The sequence below is a fragment of the Cygnus atratus genome, chromosome 3, assembly GCF_013377495.2.
Source record: "Cygnus atratus isolate AKBS03 ecotype Queensland, Australia chromosome 3, CAtr_DNAZoo_HiC_assembly, whole genome shotgun sequence".
NCBI classification, from domain to species: Eukaryota; Metazoa; Chordata; class Aves; order Anseriformes; family Anatidae; genus Cygnus; species Cygnus atratus.
In genome coordinates, this window is record NC_066364.1 from 88640116 (window position 1) to 88659238 (window position 19123).

Here is a 19123-nt window from a genome sequence, read left to right on the forward strand (position 1 = left end):
ATTCCACAAGAGCTGACAAGAACATACTTTAACCATTTATTTGGCCTCATCTCTAACCAGAGGTGGTTTGCAACCATGGCTTTACCAAAACTGGTCCCAAACTTCCAGATACATTTACTGCATAAGACTGCTCAGCATGTGTAAGACTTTTGAGGACATAACAGGGCAAGCATTCATATCCCACCTGCAGAGTAGAACATCCTGCACCAGCCCTTCATTTCCCAGCACAAGCTCCTATTCTACTTGAAACATTTTTTTTTCATTTACTCTGGCAAGTTAATAGCAAATCCAGCCTGTGAAGTCAGCACAGCCACCCATCCTTAGGTGCTTGCCTGAGCACCACACACTAAACCAGAGAAGGCAGGAATGTCCAGTCAATGAAACCTGCAGAAGAGCTGAAAGGCAGATTCAAAATGAAAGTTCAGAGTAAGAATACCTTAGAAAAGGATACAAATGGAAAAGGGAGAAGGAAAGAAGGTCTTCCTCAAAGCAGGGGTTGAGGAACAGTTAACGATATCATGGGCAGAATTCATGCGTGTGAAGCCATACACACTTGCCCACAGAAGGGGCAAATGTGTATGAGGCTACCAAGATGACTCTAAGCAGAAAGGAAAGCAGACAGAGGGAGCACTGGGAATCCCAGAAGCTACTTGACAGGGAAAATGAAAGTTCACTGAAAGTTCACTCTTGCTTTTAAAATGGAAACAGTGATGACCATTCAGATCAGAAAAGCAAATGCAAGAGCAGAGATGGTTAGCGCTGCTGCAGAAGCAGCCCTGAAGCCTGTCTGCCCTGCCTCAGCTTACATCAGGTCTCACACAGTTCCCGAGAGACTCAGGAGCTGCCCCTTGAATCCAAACTCCCTAATCCCTGTTGACGACCAGGCTAGGTTCTCACCACAGTAGGATGATACTTTTAATACCAAACACGTACAAATATTCAGAGAAATATTACCAGGAAGGAAAGGCAAGAGATGGACACAACAGAAAAATTCATCTTCTCTGTGTTCAGAGAATAAAGACCAAAGAAAGAAGCAGAGGGAGGGTAAGAAAATGCTGTACCATTGTCATCCCTACCCAAAGAGAGAGAGTGTTAGAGAATCCAAGCCAGCACAGACAATCCATAAACACAGGACATGGAGAAGGACAGCAGACTGCCATGCACGGCAATACTTGAGGGGACATCCCCCAGGGGCTTGGGAAGCTCCCCCTCAAGTGCCATGTGCTGTCAGTCTAACTCGGTAACAGTCAACCATCCAGATTAAAAATTACAAGTTGCAAATATCAGCCCTATCAAACGGAGACTTTAAAGGCACAGCTGGTCAAGTTGCACACACACAAACACATTGAGGTATACCAATACCCCAATAAGGGAGAGGGACACGGGCTAAGCGGTGTCAAGCTCTTGGGTCACCATTCCTTCAGTAGGAGCTGAAGTTATTCTGCGCTTCTCCAAACCTGCTCAAAAGCTTTGTGAAAAGGGATCAGGAAAGTAGCTCTCACCAGCACCATGCCTGCTACTTAATCTTATTCATACAGAAAGATCAAACCAAGCTTCCAGCTGCTGTTCGCCTTCAGTGTTATAGCTCAGTATAAAGGTATCACTGGCACGATTTCAATGCCACTTGGTTTTCCCTTGCAACAGCAACTCCTAGCGAAGCAGCAGCAGCAGCATTTGGGCATTTGCATGCCAGGAAGCAGGAGAAAAGGGCTTTCTTCAGTTGCAGACCTCTTGCAGGAATTTAATTGCATACTCATTTTATGTGCAAAAGCATACAGTTGGACTTTCTTTGCAAAGCTGTCTCTCACAGAGCCAACATGTGTATCTAAACTAAGCTGATAATACACTCCTTTAATACAGCTTTTACTATTCAAACAAATATTATTTTAAGCAAAGTGAATACAGCTAGGATTCTGAAGGTGAAACACCAGGAACCAATGAAAGAGAAGAGGCAGCTGGAAGACAGCGGGACAAAGGAACAAAGACTCCCCACCACGAGGCACATATCTCCAAACCTGAGTGAGATCCTGAGCACTAGCTCTATTTATGTCCCTTCCTTCTAGCTGTACTTTTTAAGGCCATCAGAAGATCTAGGGAATAAATGTAGGTGACAAAGGCAAGGAAAAATGGTCTCAGCCAAGTATAATGCAATTAAGGAAAAGAGGAATTTTTCCTTTCTGTAGCTAACACAACAATCCTGCTGAAAAGCAAAGGCTGGAAAACTGCTCTTTTCAGCTACCCCAAATTCACTTAGAGTGACAGGTCTGCAGTCTCTAGGAAAGGGCGCACAAATAATATCACATACTGGACAAAAAAGACAAAAATGTTTGGGATAAGAAATACGGTTTTTCCCATCATTCCAAGATTAACCAATGAAAACAGAGGCATGACTTGCTGAGAGTTGAACTATACTTCTAGTATAATAGGAATTATCCCACTCTGGAATAAACAGAAGCATAATCTAAATCATCCATAGCAGTGGGTTTTAAAACCAAAGTATGTGGACACTTTCCACGTCCATAGAAATGAGAAAACCCTCTAAAGAAGCCATCATCTCAGACAATAGGTCCAGAAAACCCTGGCTACAAAGCTTGGCTCCGTAGAAGCATTTTATGTGGCTAGCCTAAGGCCTGAGGCATTGCACACTGTACAAAGCAAGCATCCTCCTGCTTTATGAAGCGGGTTCACACACGGGGATTTTCTGCACTTAGATCACACATGGGTTCTCCAGCAGCATCTTGCTGAAGGCAGCTCAGAAGCTGCTTGAGAGTGACAGCAGCACAGTGACCACAGCAACCAGCTATCAAAGAAAGGATGCTCTCCAATGCATCAAAGTGGAAACTGCCACAAGACTACAGAAGTCTTGAGTCAAAATTTATTGCTGATGGGGGGACAAGGAGGATGGGGGTGGATATCACATCACTGAAAAACCTCAACTACTACACAGAAACTGAGGTTGCCTGTCTGTGCCCTCCCTTCTCATCCAGCTGGAGACACCTCACTGAAACCAACAGCTTACAAAACATCTGAGGCAGACAAATGGCACCACCTTCTATTCACACAAGCAGAAGACCAGGAGAAACTAACAGACATGGCATCTCTTGTGGTTTGTTTTAAGGTTTATTTTATTTATTTTAACATGCTTGGCTTCCACTGAAGTCTTGAAAAAAAATCAGAAAGGAAGATTGACAGAGACAGGATCCAAGCCATTATGTGCAGCATTTCAGGCCAGCATTTTTACCAGAGGAACAGCTCATCTAGATTCAACTCCCCTCACTTAGAATTAAAACACCATCTACATGAGTAGCACAGCAGAGCCAAAAAAAAATGTAGCCAGGAAAGCAATACCCAGTAGTTCCTCTAAGATTTTATTTTTCCTTCTAGCTTCTGCTTTCACAGAGAAGCTGAAGAAGCACAATCATGCTTCCCAGCCAAATGGTAAGATGCTGAAGTGAGTTTGGCCAACAATTTTTTTTATTTTTTTTTTTGCTAATGGCAATGCCGAAGGCACAATGGCTGCCTGCTCATACCCCCATAGCTGTATCGTTCCCTTCTGGGCTAACGAGTAGAAAGCTCACAGTACCAGTACGGCAAGCAGGTGTGACAAAACTCATGTAAGAAATAAGAGCTTATATATATAAAAAAAATGTAATCAGAAAAATATGCCTCAAAGACTAATTACAATGACTTTAACTAGATTAGAAAAAAATGAAAAAAAGTGAAAAAAATCAGATGTTCTACAAATTAGCCTCTAAATTACAAGCTCTTGCCTATTCTGTAGCATCCTGGGATTTGGGCTCCAGCTTCAGTGTTACCTACAACTGTTTCCTATAGACAACAGCTCTTTTCTGTCACAAAGCATCCAGGGCCTTTAAAAAAAAAAAAAAAAAAAGGAGTATAAGAGCATATATGCACAATCTACATTATATCCTCCTGTTTCTTGTTTCTTGTGGGGGGTGGTGGTGCTAAGAGCAGCCCCTTTTTCCCTGATCTTAATATAACAGCTCTCACCCTCCGGGAGATCTGTAAGCCTGTTTCAGCAAGGCTCCTGCCTATCGGAGGCGGCACTTCTCACTTGCTCTTCCAATCCTTCATTTTGAACAGCAACAATGTCACGGGTATTATCATGAGGGCAATGAAAGAGAGAAATATTCTCACTCCTAGAATTTATACACCGTCAACAGCATCAATTTCTTTTCTCTCTTTTTAAATCTAGCAATAGCTAGACACATTTCCTTCTCATTTCCCTGTCTACCTCAACAAGCACATCACAGATCCTGGTACTTTTCAGCACCTTCCCCTGCTTCCTTCTTCTGCAAAGCTTTTATTTAGGCCTAACAAGCAAACAGCTCACACTGATGTTTGCTTCCCCCAGCCTCCTCACTCTCTGCTTCTAGACTTGCTTTTAAATAATTGAATGCAATTCTTAAATTAAAACTCTGTTTATTATTAGCTCTGCTGGAGCTATTCTGTGTGTTGCTTGGTACTGCTGACCTACGCAAGGAAAGAAAGTTTGCAATGCCACGTTGAGGGCCTCGCTCCTCGTTTCTCTCTGCTGCTCTTTTAAGTGCCTGTACAAAATGCCCTGCTGACCCCTTGGAAGCGGAGTGATAAGCAGCTGATTTACTGTGTCTTACCGAATGTCTCTTATCTAAAATGGTCTTAAGCAAGCCATATGCTGCAAACATACTTTGAAATGTCTCCATAATAATCTGAGAAGCAGAACTGTTTGTCAAATAGCGCACACACTACTGCTGGCCACTTGGAATAACCATCAGCCACAAGTAGGTACATATGCTCATTGTGATCTGCAAAAATCAGCATGTCATATTTGCCAAGGCTTAGCGAATGCCATAGAGTGCTTTTGAGCTTTGATAGCCACCGTAAACTTTGGTTAATTTCTCCTTTTACATCATGTTTCAAGCCTGATTACCAAATATGAACATGTAGCAAACTGCTCCTTTCAATTTATTGTGATAATACTCATTCATTTCACCCAGCATCCCCACATGAAAGATTTATGGTATTAATCATGCACATCATAGTAAACAGTCATTCTCTACTGTCTATTTCATTTTTCTGCAGGAGTAAGGATGAAAGTCCTGATCCGCTGTATCATTAGACCAACCAGAAAACAAACTATTATTGCACTATTTTAACCAAAGCTGGAGCTTAGTTACTATGGGGAACATCTTCAGATGCAGCTATGTGCTTCAGGAGCTCGACTATCCCATTTTGAAAAACAATTTAGAAACTTAATCACAGTTAAATGCTGGGCTTGTCTTTGCAGGGAGCTATTCGAGAATAGCTTTTCAAGTAAAAAAAAAAATTAAAAAAAAAATGAAGATTAATTTTAGACCTGTTGCCCAGAGCTTTGCTTTCACAACAGCAAGCTGCATTAAGGCAACTTGCACTCTCACATTGCAAGCTCTGCTTGCTTGACAGATACCACAGAGCAAGAACAACTATGGCATTTGTCTTGCCAGAGTTAGCAATCACTGGAGTGTGCTAGCAAAGCTGCTACAGCCTCGAGCTTCAAACTACACCCCACGACAAAGCTGGGTTTACAGGATCTCTACCCGGTTGCTCAGGTGGGACTCGAGCATATTTGTTTGCTCTGCAGTCCAAAAGCAAGCATTAACCTGGTGCAGGCATCCTCAACGTTTTCGTCAAGGAGCTGAGCCCAGCGTTTGGTGACCTCAGATGCAAGGGGCTCTGCATGCTGTGCAGCATCCTGAGAGGGTTTTGCAGCAACAGCGGGATCGTGAGCCAGACCGAGCTCCACGCTGTTAGTGCTGCACTGTGACCAGCAGCTGAAACAGCTCATTTAAGGCTTGCTCAGGAGCGCGCCCACAGGATACAGTCCCACTTTTGCTCAGGCACAGTGTACACGTACCTCAAGTCAACGTGCTCGCAAAGGTATTCCCCTAATCTCTCTGTCTCATAGCATGGGGAAGCTCCTGTCTTCCTATCCAATATCTAAGCATTTCTCTTTTGTGGAGGTAGTGCAAGGCACCCTCTTTCACAACACCTTAACACAGGGATTTTCCTGATGTGCAGCTAACACCACTGCCCTCTTCTGATTCCCCATTGCCAGAGATAGTCTTCTTGTTCAGCAACTGTTTGATCACTAATCATGATTATCCCCTTCTCAAAAAATCACTTGTAAATTTTGATTGCTCTAAATATAATAGGAACATCTCTTTTTCAAAAGAGAAAAAAAAGTCACTGTCACTAATTCCTTTCAGCCTTTGTTAGCATTTGGGAAACAAACACTGGAGATTTCTTCTTCCTATCTTTGTACTTGTAAGAAAAACAAGAATACAGACTTAGCATATAATTAAAATAATAAAACTTATTGGAATATTCAGACTTCCCTTCCTCAAAGCTGCACACTGCTCTGGCATCCAGCCTCACTTTGGAACCACAGCTCCGACCTCGTTACCATTACTTCCCCTCTGGTCCAGACACTGCCTCCAGTAACACACCTATGATATTGTCCCCTGCTTTTTCCCCCCTTCCTAAATCTCTGCTCCTTCATGGCATAATCAATGTTTTTGTCCTTCCCTTTGGTGCCAGAAAGTTATTTAGCCTCACCCACTCATGAAAACAGCTTTTTATGTATATACAATTTAATTCTTTGATGCTTTGATCAAGTGCAAAATAATTTAAATTGCTGCCAAATGAATCAACATATTCCACAACCAATCTTTGCACTACCCTCAGAGCAATTTTCCAAGGCACCAGCAGACTCAAGCAGAAGAGAGACACGTATGTACCCATGTCTGAAAGATTTCCCTCTTTATACCCCAGTGCTGTACAGTACGGCTCAACTTCTGGTACACCCTAAAAGATATCCCCAAATAAATCTTTACAAGTGAACAAAGATGAGCTAGATTAGTACTGGAAAACAAACATGGTTTTGTTGTTTTTAATTAAAAAAAAGCAGCTTAATTCTGAGATACCTGTTCTTAATGGCTTATTCCTTCTTCAGGATGTATTTACCTTGCATCTGTCAGCCACAGGGATCGCACATAATACCAGCTGCACTTTACTGGATAGAAAAGGATGTTTAAAACTTTGCTGATGTTCAATTCTCCTTTCTGCCAAGGGCAAATCACTTAATCTCCATCTCATTTCCCCACAGGCAGAGTGGAATAACTGTAGACAACAGGGGCTGCGTAAAGGTGGATGTTCATGGATATTACAGTGACGGGAAACACCTAAACTAACAAGAAATCCTACTTGTGTGCTCTGAGATGATTTTCAGGGTCTAACAACCACAGAGGAAGCTCTCAGCTGGTCTGGAGCACTTAACACCCCAGACATGTACACTTGCCTGGCAGGGGAGTTCAGTCACGCAACCCCAGCTGTCTTCTGCTGAGGTCAGGTTGTTTTTGTGAGCCTTGATTTCTCACATCCCCACTATTTCAAGGGGTGCTCTGAGTTGGAATAATCAATTTATTAAACTCGCAAGAGACAGTCATTCTTCACCCTGTAATTCTACAACTGCCTTTACCCACCACAGAAGGTATAGAACAAACACCAGTGAGTCAAACGGTGTCTGTAAGCAAAAGCCATTTTGCCACGTTTCTCAAACGTGTCTGAATCACATTTCTTTTCCCTTTTTATTTCATCATGAAGGCACACAAGAGATGCAGAAGATTCCCCATCCACATTTATCTTAAAACAATTTGTGCCAATTAGTGAAGGACCATTTCCTTCTGAAACTGGAGCAGCAACAGCGAGCATCTCCTCTTGTTTTAAATGTCCACCTGCAGACATCCTAAAGCTTTTCTCACAACTTGACTTTAGCTTTCAGTGTTATATCGGTTCTTTATGCAACACGCGCTAATTTTTCTTCAGAAATTGCAGTCCTTACTGCACCTTTGTCAATTGCTACCCTCCCCCTGCCATCATTTCCACTTCCACGAAACCCAGCAAAAGTGTCTGCACGCCATTTGTCCTGTGCTACAGTTCACAGCGGAGACACCATCAGCCAACACATCACAGCCAGGTTTTTTGGTACATCCGTGGGATCTCCCTTACACGAGGTACAGCAAGATAGCAGCCGACAGCACCTCCCCGAGCGATTTGCAGCACGAACGAGAAGAGCAACAGGAAAGCGAGAGGCTGACCGGATAGATCCATGCTTGCTGCTTGAAACACTTGTTCCCCGCTCTCCCTGCAGGTCTGCAGCACTGCTGAGCTGTGACCTGCTCGCAGGACAGCAGAGGTGACACTGAACTGCCATGCCACTCTGCCACCATGGCTGTCCTGCCTCACCTGCAGCCACTGAGAGGTATAACTTTGTCTGCACTGCTGCTCATTACTAACACAATGCTGAGAACACAGTGTGCTCCACAGGAGTGTACAAAGGGAACGTCTTCCTCGTAGGAATTTACACATTACGAGACCATAAAGCTCCCGAGATTTTGGGGATGCAGTCATACAAGCATATGCTGGTGCACCCAGATTGCCTAGTCTAGAAAAACATGTAGGAAATTTAAAGAAGTAATCATTTGCGTTCAGTAGTATTTCACCAGTTCCCTGTTTACTTCGGGCATCTCCCTTCACCTGGACCAGAGTGTTTAGGCATTAAAACGTATGGTATTAACGGTCAGAAGCTGACCTGGGATATCATGCAGCCAGCATACTGGTGCACAAAGAGCTCCCTGTAGGCAGCCATGATGCTCAGGAGATAACGTTGCAGTGAGCCAAGCCCTAAGTCACACTTTTGCAAGAGCCAAATCTGATGTATGAGCATCAATACAAACCTCTGCTGGGGCACCCTCAGCTCTGCTGCCTCGTGGCAGCACTGCAGCACCTGGGTGCTCACCTGGGTGCATCAGGGGCACTGCTAGCCAGCTGCCACCTCGCTGTCATCTTTTCTCCTCCTGCCAGAGGAAAGTTGTGCATGAGGACCACCCTTCCCTCATAACTGTTCAGATTCCTCTAGCCCTGTTGTTCTTTTTCAAAAAAAAAAAAAAGAAAAAAGAAAATGTAAAAACAAACAAACAAAAAAACATAATCCATGATCACCCAAGTATGTGAAGAAAAAAGAAACGGAGACCATAGCTGAAAAGCTAACTAGGGGTTTAAGATGCCTGCACTTATTTATTATATGATCTTTTATGGGAAATTGACAATGAGATACTCCTGAAAGGGAAAAGAAAAATAGGATCATGAACTGCTTGGACACTGTGTGACAGAACTTCAGACCCTAAAACAAACGAGATTTGTATAGAAGCAAGCGAGCAGCCAGCGCTGACAAAAGGGAAGGAGCAGCTCCAACCCAGGTGCTGCTCCTGCTGGGCAGAGCTGGTGGGATCACTGGGCTGCCCTTTCCCCAAGCCCACCTGGGTGGCTGCGGTGTCCATGCCAGAAAGCAGACCCCACACATCGGTGGGGTCACTCCCCAGTGCCCCGTCTCCACCAGCTTTTCTTTCAGCGAAGCTGTGGCACCCCCAGGTGCTGGAAAGCCTCCCCCTGCTGGGCACATCCCCACCACCCAGATGTGCCCTGTGTCCCCCCAGCCAGATGAGCCCCATCCCCATCCCCTTGGCCAGATGTGGCACAGCTGGGCTGAGACCTGTGGGCTGCCTTTCCGTGGGCAGGGGGCACGAAAGCAAGTGGGGAGTGGGAGCCTCTGCTCCAAGAAATGCCCCGGTGTTGACCTGATAACTCAGCCTCCAAGCGGGTTGTGGCCCAGCTGTTCTGTCGGTAAAAGCTCTTCTTGGCTCTGCTTTTGCTGCACCACGATCAGAGATGCCCGGGATTTCCCTTACCTGGCTCCAGTTTTCAAGTTCTTCCCCAGATCTTTAATGCAGCGGTTTTTGATCACCAGCTCCATGGGGTATCACACATTTAATTTCTTCTTTTAAACACTGAGCTAGCGCTTGGCCATAAAAATAAACCTCTGTTGTTCCTTCAACCCTTTCCCCCAAGTAAAGGGCAGATGAAAGCTTTTTTTCCTTTTCAAAGCGAGTGCTTTGGATCCTGACAGAGGAGAGATCTCCCCATTAAAGACAGGCACAGAGACATGAAACACACACTCCCTTCTCCCACCTCTTCACAGCACATCGCTGTCTCCGGTAGATCCCAGAGCCCTGCCTGATCTGCCTTCTGCTGCACAGTGCCGGTACCCCACAGCCCTCTCGTCCTTCCTCCACAAGCCAGGGGGATGCTGGCATGTTTTCCCAGTCTGAATTCAAGCCAGCAGCTGATGAGTAGCAGAAGGTGACCGGGATGGGAGCACTTGATGTGCCCACCTTGACTGCTTGAGACTAGAAACAAAATTTTCTTAATAGTTTTGATAAGACCTCAGCTGCTAAGGATAGCCTAAAGACACTCCTAGTGTATTACCAGATGCAGGTACCTGCTGCATCTCTGAGACCAAAACCATGTTTTCCACTGTTTTTTTTTTTTTTGTTTTGTTTTGTTTTTTTTTCTGGAAAGAGCCCATCATAAGCCAAACACCCAGCTTCTCCACAGCAGAACACAGCCCCCTCTGCGGGCACAACACAGCAATCCCTTGGCACAAAACCCACCAATGCTTATCTACCACGGTGAGAACTTCACCACTAAGCTCTCTCTGCAGAGCTACGTAGGCTGCTGACTTACCTAATGCCACCTAAAGAAACCCTTTGCAGGTAGGGTTCAGAAGACTTCCACCAGAGGAGCAGAGCACACCCCAACAGGCAGCCTTTCACTAGTAGAAATGCACCCGGCTCTACTGCTTTCACCAGCACACAGAAGTTGGTCACAGTGCAATTTTTGCCCTACACCTCAGTTCTTCCCTCACCAAACAAGTCATAGCTGTGCAGGCAAGACTCATAGGCATTGACTACACTTAATGAACCAAGAGAGCGCGATATGTATGTATGGAGGGTGTGGAAGCCTGAAACCACACTACTCAAGAAAGCAGAACAGCAATAACTCCAGTCAAAACATGGGCAAAACACTAAGGCTTCTGGCTGATGGGAAGCGTCACAGGATCTCTGAGTCTCCAGCATGGAAGTCTCTCTGTCTTGTTATTTAAAAATAAGAACAGCAGTCCCAGCTGCACAGCATCCCTCATTGCCACTACTGAATTGCTGTCTGACTATTAAACCACCAAGGCCATCCTCAGCTGCATTTTCCACTTACAGGGAGCCACTTACTGCACATCCCTCCCCTATCTCTTAAAATCATCTGAAATATATGTAACTAAAAAGAAGGGAAAAAAAAAACCCACAAGATAAATCCAGTGCAAAGCTGACATGGTGATAATTTTAAAAGCTATGCTGCTCATGTCAAATTATTCAACATCTGTCTTCATGTTCCCACAAAAATTAGCATAGGATGGTGGTTTCTGGTGACACCTATAGTGAAATATTTTGACTTCTACCAGCAAAGTTGCAAACAACCTGTCAAGAGGATAATGTCAGTTTTCTAGTACTGCATATTAAAGTCAATTGAGGGTTTATCTGGTGTGTGAAGCTACTGACCTGACCTAAAAACAAAGACTCTGGTGTCAGGAGGGTGAGGCTGATGCACTACAGCTGGAGGATGCCAAGGCATGCTGGAGCACAGGGCTGGCTAAATTTAATGTCTTGGACTTAAAGAGCTGCCAGAGAACTACGCAAATGTTGGAGCAGGCCAGTCTTTAGGTGTAGCCTTCCAGTTACAAAACACCTGTGATGGAAAGGCTACAGCAAGTCACCACAGATTTCAGGGCTGGACAACAAGGAGAAATGGCTGAGCCCACAGGGGAGGATGTGTGTCTGCATATGTTTTATACATAAAAGATGCATATACACACTCGTACATAGATGTCTGGAGTACTGCTGTGCTCGTACATCCCCTTTTCCAGGGAGGATCAGCCAAGCAGGGGCTGACAGGAGCCAGCTCCGTTGCTGCTTTAGCCAGCAATTTTCTCACTCATTTCAGAGGGCATGGGGAGCACTGGGATAACAGCAAGAAAGCTGAGGAGCTCCTTGCCTGGCCCCCTGCTCCTGCTGGCAAAACAGGTAGTGAGAGGCATGGGAGGGGGACAGATCCATGCCACCAGGCTCAAGGTTAACACTGGAGTGTGCCTGCTCCCTCCGAAACTGGCAGCAAAGTCACACATGTGAGCTGAGACACCCCGCTTGAGCGGTGGTGCACTGAAAGCTCCAGGAGGAGAGGCTTTTACTTCACAGGTAAGAGGAGCAGGAAACAAATCTTGTCACGTGGACACGAAGTGAAAGAGTGGGAATGTTTATGGCCTAAACCTAGGATATGTTTTACCACGACACTCCCCTGTTGCAGGCACAAGAAAACATTCTCCCACTAGATTTTCTGCCTGCCTGCAGTGGCACCTCAGAGGTGATTCAGTGTGATGGTGTCTCTTTAAAGAAAGGGCTTTATGGGGTCATTTATCCCCAACCTCAGAGGCCAGGACTACTCTGTATGTGCTTCACTCACACCAGTTTTAAGTATCTGAAGCACCACAGCCCATCCAAGCCCCCCAGTCTCCGCGCCAGGCAGCTTTCCCTGCTGCCCAGCCCAAGCCTTCCTTTTATTCCCTGTCCCTTGCCTTGCTGCAGCCCCTCATCGCACACCGCCATGACCGTTCCTGAAAGGCTTCTCAGATGCCTTTTCAGCAGGTGAATTATGAGAGGCAGGGGACAAAACAGCCCGCTCTCTTTTATCCTGCCCCCAAAAAAAGGCTGCTGCTGATCATCTGGACTGGGCTAGCTGCCAGACACCCCAGAAATGTTAATTATACGCTACACATGGAGTAAGCAAAGCAGCAGCCCTGGGCACACCCTGAATCAGAGCTAAGTGTGTTCTGGAGTCTGCAAGGCTGACGAGGAAGCAAGAGGCGTGCTCATCCCTTTGGAAACCCTCTCTACCCTCCCCTTTCAGTCTAATATATAGCCTTTAAGCACTGATAACTTGAAGCATGGGAGGTCAGGACCCCTTTCCCCCTTACCTCTTCTTCTCTCCCTCCAAATTATGACATTTCCTACAAATTGGTTACTGCTTGCTCCTTATCTTGACCGGCAGCGGTAATGCACCGGGACTGACAGGCACACACAGAGTTTGGGAAATGGGGCACCACGAAAGGCTAAGCCTGCTGAGCTGCCTCCCATGTCAGGCCAGCTTTGTCTTATTTCAACAAACAAGGCTGAAAGGATGGGATCAGCTAATGAGAAGAGGGTTTCAGACACTCTTCAGTCATTACAACAAATGCCAATTTATATAACAAGCCTCTTCAGGTAGCAGGCTAAAAGCACCTTGACTCCTAATTAAATCGCACCTCCACTGCGAAAGCTTCTTTCCCAGCAACCCCCTTACACACATTTTATTTATACCATTCATCTCAATAAACCTCTCCAACAACTCCACTCTCCTAGACAGAGGTCTTTTGTGTGCATCCATGTGGGTGTATTATTTAAAGAGTACATCACATGGATACTTTATCTAGTTTAATCTGATTTAATCTTAGCAGATTTACTAAAGTAAAATATATTTATAGACCAATATACATGCCTCTCCCTATTCCCATCACCATGAATCCTCAAAAGCAGAAAAATGGCCTCAAACCACGACACCTGAGTTCCCAAAACTGCCACGATAAGCGCCACACGAGACCAACATTCACAGCACAGAACACCTAAGTGTGATCAGCTCGAAGCTACGGTGAGAGGCTAACATTTCAGACAAAGCAGCGGGGCAGTAGGACTGATTTTTAATCCTGCTTTAGTTATCCTTGTAAATATAACGGTATCAATCCAGTCCTGCGTGAGCCATCAATAACAGCAATTTACCACCCAAACAGCGCTGGCTGCACAAAGCACGAAATCAGTGCAGATAGGGGGACCGAAGGCAGGGTTGGGAGAGACAAAATGAAAACTATTAGTCACCGCAGAAGTTTGCGGTGCGCTGCTTCCACAACACGCTGCTCTGGGCTGCGCTCGGGGACGGCTGCGTGCTAAGACTCCCGACAGCCTCAACAGATAGTTGGAAGACGTAGGGGAGGGGAGAGGAGGGAGAGAGCGGGTTTCTCCTCTGCGTAGTTAAGTAAGAGAATAGATGGGAGTAGTACCATTTTGACTCAGAGATGCCGTCATTTTAGTGCACGTCTGTCTATCTGGGCTTTGTTTTGCACGCTGCTTCTCCAGTCTCTCTCAGAGAAAAAGAGAAAGCCACCTGTAAGTTATCCTGAGGATCTAATTCAGCTGCAGCTCTAACAAATGCAAGTTCATGGAAGTAAATGAAAAAGCCCACAACAGCCAGCCTTCTCAGGCACATTTAAGTAAACCATGTGTAAGCTCTGTCCCTCTTGCTACACTCTGGAGCAAAGAGGCCATTCTACAGCATCAGCTACTCAGCAGCAAGCACATTAAGACAAAATTAAGAAAGTTCAGCTAGAAACACATTGCCTGGTTTAAAGGATTAAATAACCTGACTTGACTAGGTTTCTGTACCACAAGCTCATTCTGCTCTTCATTTCCCTGCAATTTTCCTCTGGACATGCGGACTGCGAGAAAATGTACTGGGAGGAAGAAAGAGCAAAGGAAGCAAAACCCCCTCCATTTAAAAATGGTTATTTTACAAAACAGACCTAAACTCAAATTAACATCCCAGCCCTCAAAGAGAAAGGAGGGATTGTTCCCATTAAAGAAATCCATCATTAAAAAGTGACCTACAAAGACTTACCCATAGCCAGGGAGACTGAACTGATCTTTGCCAGGGCTCACACAAGAGACTGGCTGCGTGCTGTTAAAAAGGGGGAGGAGGGGGCTGGCTTCTCTCACTGGGGTCTCTCTTCAGAGCTCAGAGAGCCGGGCTTGTTAGAGGCAGAGGCATGCCTTCCAGAAGGACTTTACAGCAACGCACAACTGAGTCGCAAGCCAAGATAAAGCCGGCTTGTTAGGAGAGGCAAGTCTTGGGGGTTGCTTTTATTTATTTTTTTCCCAGTGTGTTGGAAATGCAGACACTGGAAAGGCAGAATTAAGAGAGGGGGCTGGGGCTGGCTCACGCGCATCCCACCCAGGGCTGGTGCTCGGAGGGGGCACGGGGGGTCCCCAGCCGCTGCCCCCCGCCCGCCTCTGCTGCACTGGGCTTGCCATTTGCCACCCTGCCTGCGAACGAGGCGGGGGGGGGGGGGGGGGGTGAAATAAGCACCACCACGGTCCGAGAAATAATATGAAAATAAAAATAAACCCCAAGCAGCTCCACATCAGCTCGGGGCAAAGTTCACCAGGGCGCAAGGGCAGCCCCCAGGGGGAGGGAGGGGGGAGCCCGGCGGGGGTCGCCCTGGGGATCGGGGAGGGGGGGGTGATTTGGGGCAGGGCAGCACGGAGGGCAGCCGAGCCGAGCCGGCACCGTGCAGGGGAAGGGGAGGCACCCGTCCCCTCCTGCCGGCATCGCGTCCCCCCCCACCCCCCCCCCCCCGGGGCGGCCGGGGGTTACGGGGAGGAATTAGGAAGAAGCCACAGGCTCCAGGAAGCCTATCGCTGCGTAAACCTCTCCGCTCGGGCTGCGGCGAGCTTTGGCAGCATCATTTACTTTCTCCTGCAGGTGCTTTTTAACTTTGATCCCATCGCCACCGCCCTGCGCCCTCGCCTCCCCCTCCCTCCCTCCGAGCAGCCACCGCGATGCCGCCCCTTACCGTAAACCCCCTGTCCCCTGCTGTAGGCTGGCACCAGAGACAGGAATAAAAAACAGATCATCTCCATCTTCAAGGCAGCGCCTTCATCGCCGGCGAAGAAAAACAGCCAAAAGAGCCCAGGCAGCATCCGGCGGGGGAGCGAGGAGCGGGCGAAAACCTCCCGAAACGCCGCCCCATGCGCCCCGCTCCGGACACCGGCGGAGGAAGGGACCCCCCCGCCGGAGCCGCCTGGAGATAAAAATTAAAAAGCAACAAGAAAAAAATGGAAAAAAAAAAAAAAAGAAAAAAAAAAGAAGTGGAAAAGAGAAGGAGGCAGGGAGTGCAGGAAAGCGGAGAGCCGCTTCTCCCTTCACAAGGATGCTCGAGGATGCCCAAGAAAAGGAGCAGGGCAGTGGGCAGCCCGCAGGAGCAGGAGTGGGGTCCGGGCCAGCCCAGCGCTGCCCACCCCCCCCGCCACGGGAAGGGGTTTCCTTTGTGCAGGGGGAGCCGCCGAGCGCTGCCCGGAGTCCTGGGCTGCCCGAAGTGCTGCCAACTGGGGCCAACTTGGGAGAGTCCTCGCCCGCCCTCCTCCCGACGAGGCTCTGGCCACAGCCCCACGAGCGAATGGGGGAAAGGAGAAGGAGGTGGAGGGAAAAAAAAAGAGAGAAAAAAAAATTGGGGGGGAGGTGGGGGGCGAGGAGCCAGCTGCTGAAAGGCGGAGGGAGGGCTAGGTATCCTCTTCTCCAGATCTTCTGGGGAGGGGATTGTTGTAATTAATCAAATCCAGGATTTTTTTTTTATTATTAGTATTATTTTAAAGCGTCTCCCAGGAGCTCCCCCAGCCGCACTGCATCGCCCCAGCCAGCCTGAAGGGAGAAGCGAGCGAGGAGCAGCCCCAGCAGGCGCCCTGCAGCTCAGCCCGGCTCTCCTCTCCTCCTCCCCAGCCTGCCAGCTCCTTCTCCCTTCAAAACTTTCCCCGGTGTTGCGTGCAGGGCTCTGCCGGCTGCTTCTCCCCCGCCGCTCTCCGGCTCCTCCCGCCTCGCAGGTGCTGTGCAGCCGCGGGGAGATCCGCGCCGCTCCCCCCCCGACGGCTGCCGGAGCCCCCCCGGGGAAGCAGCGGGAGCTGCAGCTGGAAGGGAGCCGCCGAGGAGGATGGAGGAGCTGCAAGAAGTTGGCTTACTCCCGGCCGGGTGCTCGCCCCGAAAGGCGACGATCCCCAGCACGAAGTTGCCGGCGGCGTCCCCGCTCCCCTGGCGGCCCCGGGGGGCTCCGCTCCGCTGCCCCCCCGACGGGGCGTCCGGGGGCACCGAGCCCCGGGCTTGCCTCAGCCCTGCCTGCCAGCTCTGCCCAGCACGCCGCGTTTTCCTCCCCCTTTGGCTTTCCAGTTTTTTTTTTTTTTTTTCCTCCCCTCCCCTCTTCACCATTCCATTCCCCTTCGGTTTAAAAAAAAAAATAATAATAAAAATAAATAAATAAAAAAATCCGAGCCAATTAAAGCAGCCGTGCTCCGGCAGAGCCCTGCCTCCTGCCCAATTCCCCGAGCCTCGGCCCAATTAGAGGCGACACCGCAGGGCTGGGGAGGAAAGGGGCTCGCTCCGGGCGGAGAAATCAGCCGCCAGCCCCGGGTCCCTCCGTCCTCAGGATGCTCCCGGCAAGGTCGGCTTCTCCCGGGCGGGATGCGCGCTGAGAAAAGCCCGGTGCTGGGGAGCGGGGCTCGGGGGCGGCGGGGACGGGGACGGGGGGGCTTCTCCATGCTTGGATTTTCGGGGGGGGGGGGGGGGGGGCAAGGTTTGCCGAGAAGTTTGTGCCCCCCTGTAGGAGGGCTGCGGGGGCTGCCCTGTGCCTGCTGGGGTGGGGGCTCGGCGGTGTCCCCGCCCCCGGCACCCGAAGAAAGCATCCCCCGGCGGGCGGCGGTTCGCCACGCGAGCGTGTCGCTACCTGGATAAAAATGTAATTAAAGAATAAAATAATAATAAAAAATAACCGTAATTGAGAGATACGGCCCAGAGAGCGGCTGGCTGCGAAGTCATGCTCTAACAAACAACCAATTAATAGATACAGCCGCTAATTACGAAGCAGTTATTCCTGTTGTAAACGGTGCTCAGCGGCAGAGAAAAGCGGTACCGAAAGGCAGCAGAGGGAAGGCAGCGATAGGGACAGGGCAGCATCACCCCCCTGACCAGCATCCCCCAGGCAGGGCAGGGGAATTCCCCTTCCCCTGGACCCTGCCGGACCCTATCTCCTCTCTTGTAAGGATGCCGCGAGTCTGAAACTGCCTTTTTTTTTTTTTTTTTTTTCCTCCCCTCCTCCCCAGCCAATCTAAGGCAACGCTTGCCAAGAAACCGTGGGCTTCACGCTCCGAGGTGTCCTTCCCAAAGATGATGGCATGGGGAAAGACCTTGCAAAGGTGTCTGGTGTGAGCAAGTTTATGATTATTATTACTATTTTTAATTCAGTAAGCCCTTCATTGAGAAGGCTGTGATCCTTCCCACGGTGGGTGCTGGCAACACGGCTGTAGGGTCTGCAGGCAGAAGGAGAGTGGAGGGCGGCACCGGGAGGACGGGAGGAGCAGCCCCTTTGCCAGGGCATGGGGAGAAGCAGGAGCTGACACTGAGGAGGGAAAGTAAAACTGTCCCCATCTGCACAAAGCAGGCTGGCAGCAGCGCAAGGAAACAAGGCAAGGAGATGTTTGCAGATCCAGGAAGCTGAGTGGTGATAAAAAAAACAGTGAGACATGAGTCTCGTTTTTTCCACTCTTCGGTTTAAGATAAGGATATTTTGGGGGCGCTTCATAGCCTTTCTAGTATTTTTTTTTTCGGGGATTCTCATTTGATTATGAAATAATGCCTTGGAGTTTGAATGACTCTGAATTACAGATATGGATAATGAGTCTTTAAAAAAAAATCCCAGAAATGTATGCTTCACACCCCTTTTTTGTGCTAACTTTCAATGCACATGCTCATGTTTCCTTGGCACAAATGCTCATGAAAAATGAATTTCAAAGTAAACTGCCAAAGTATGTGAAACAACCCAGCTTTCTCTTAGCAAATAATAGTATTTGTGCCAAAAGTAGCTTTGAACTCATCCAATTAAGGAATAGTTTAAAAAAGTACAAAAAGAAAAAAAAAGCCCATAAATAGAGAGTGTGAATGGTCCATTGAATTGAAGGGAAAATAACTGGATAATAAATAATTCGAAAAAGCTGTCACCTGTCAATGGATACTCTGAGTGAAAAAAAAAAAAAAAAGATACTGCCAAAACCTCAGTACACCGTTGCATTTGCTAAATAAGGTAATTAATAATTATTTGTTGAGTCCTAATAAATCATAACAGCCAGAACAATAAAGTTTCCAAGCACAACAGTGAGCCAGCCTTCCCGACACACTTGTAAGCAATCCACTTGTCATAAAGAACCCGCGCCCCGCGGTGATTCTACTTGTCAAAAGGAACGGCTAAGGGATGCCTTCCTTCCCCACAGGCCGTTTCTGCAGAACAGATTTG

The 19123-nt window shown here is 47.8% G+C and overlaps 1 protein-coding gene across 1 annotated transcript in view; it reads right to left on the reverse strand.

Annotated features, from left to right (window-relative positions):
* Nucleotides 1–15785, reverse strand: part of MDGA1 (MAM domain containing glycosylphosphatidylinositol anchor 1) — a 134940-nt gene extending 119155 nt beyond the window's left edge. Inside the window, exon 1 of the mRNA XM_035560656.2 lies at nt 15644–15785. Within this exon, the coding sequence (XP_035416549.1) occupies nt 15644–15770 (127 nt within the window). The 5' untranslated portion in view covers nt 15771–15785. The remainder of the gene's footprint in view (nt 1–15643) is intronic.
* Between the last annotated feature and the right edge of the window lie 3338 nt (nt 15786–19123).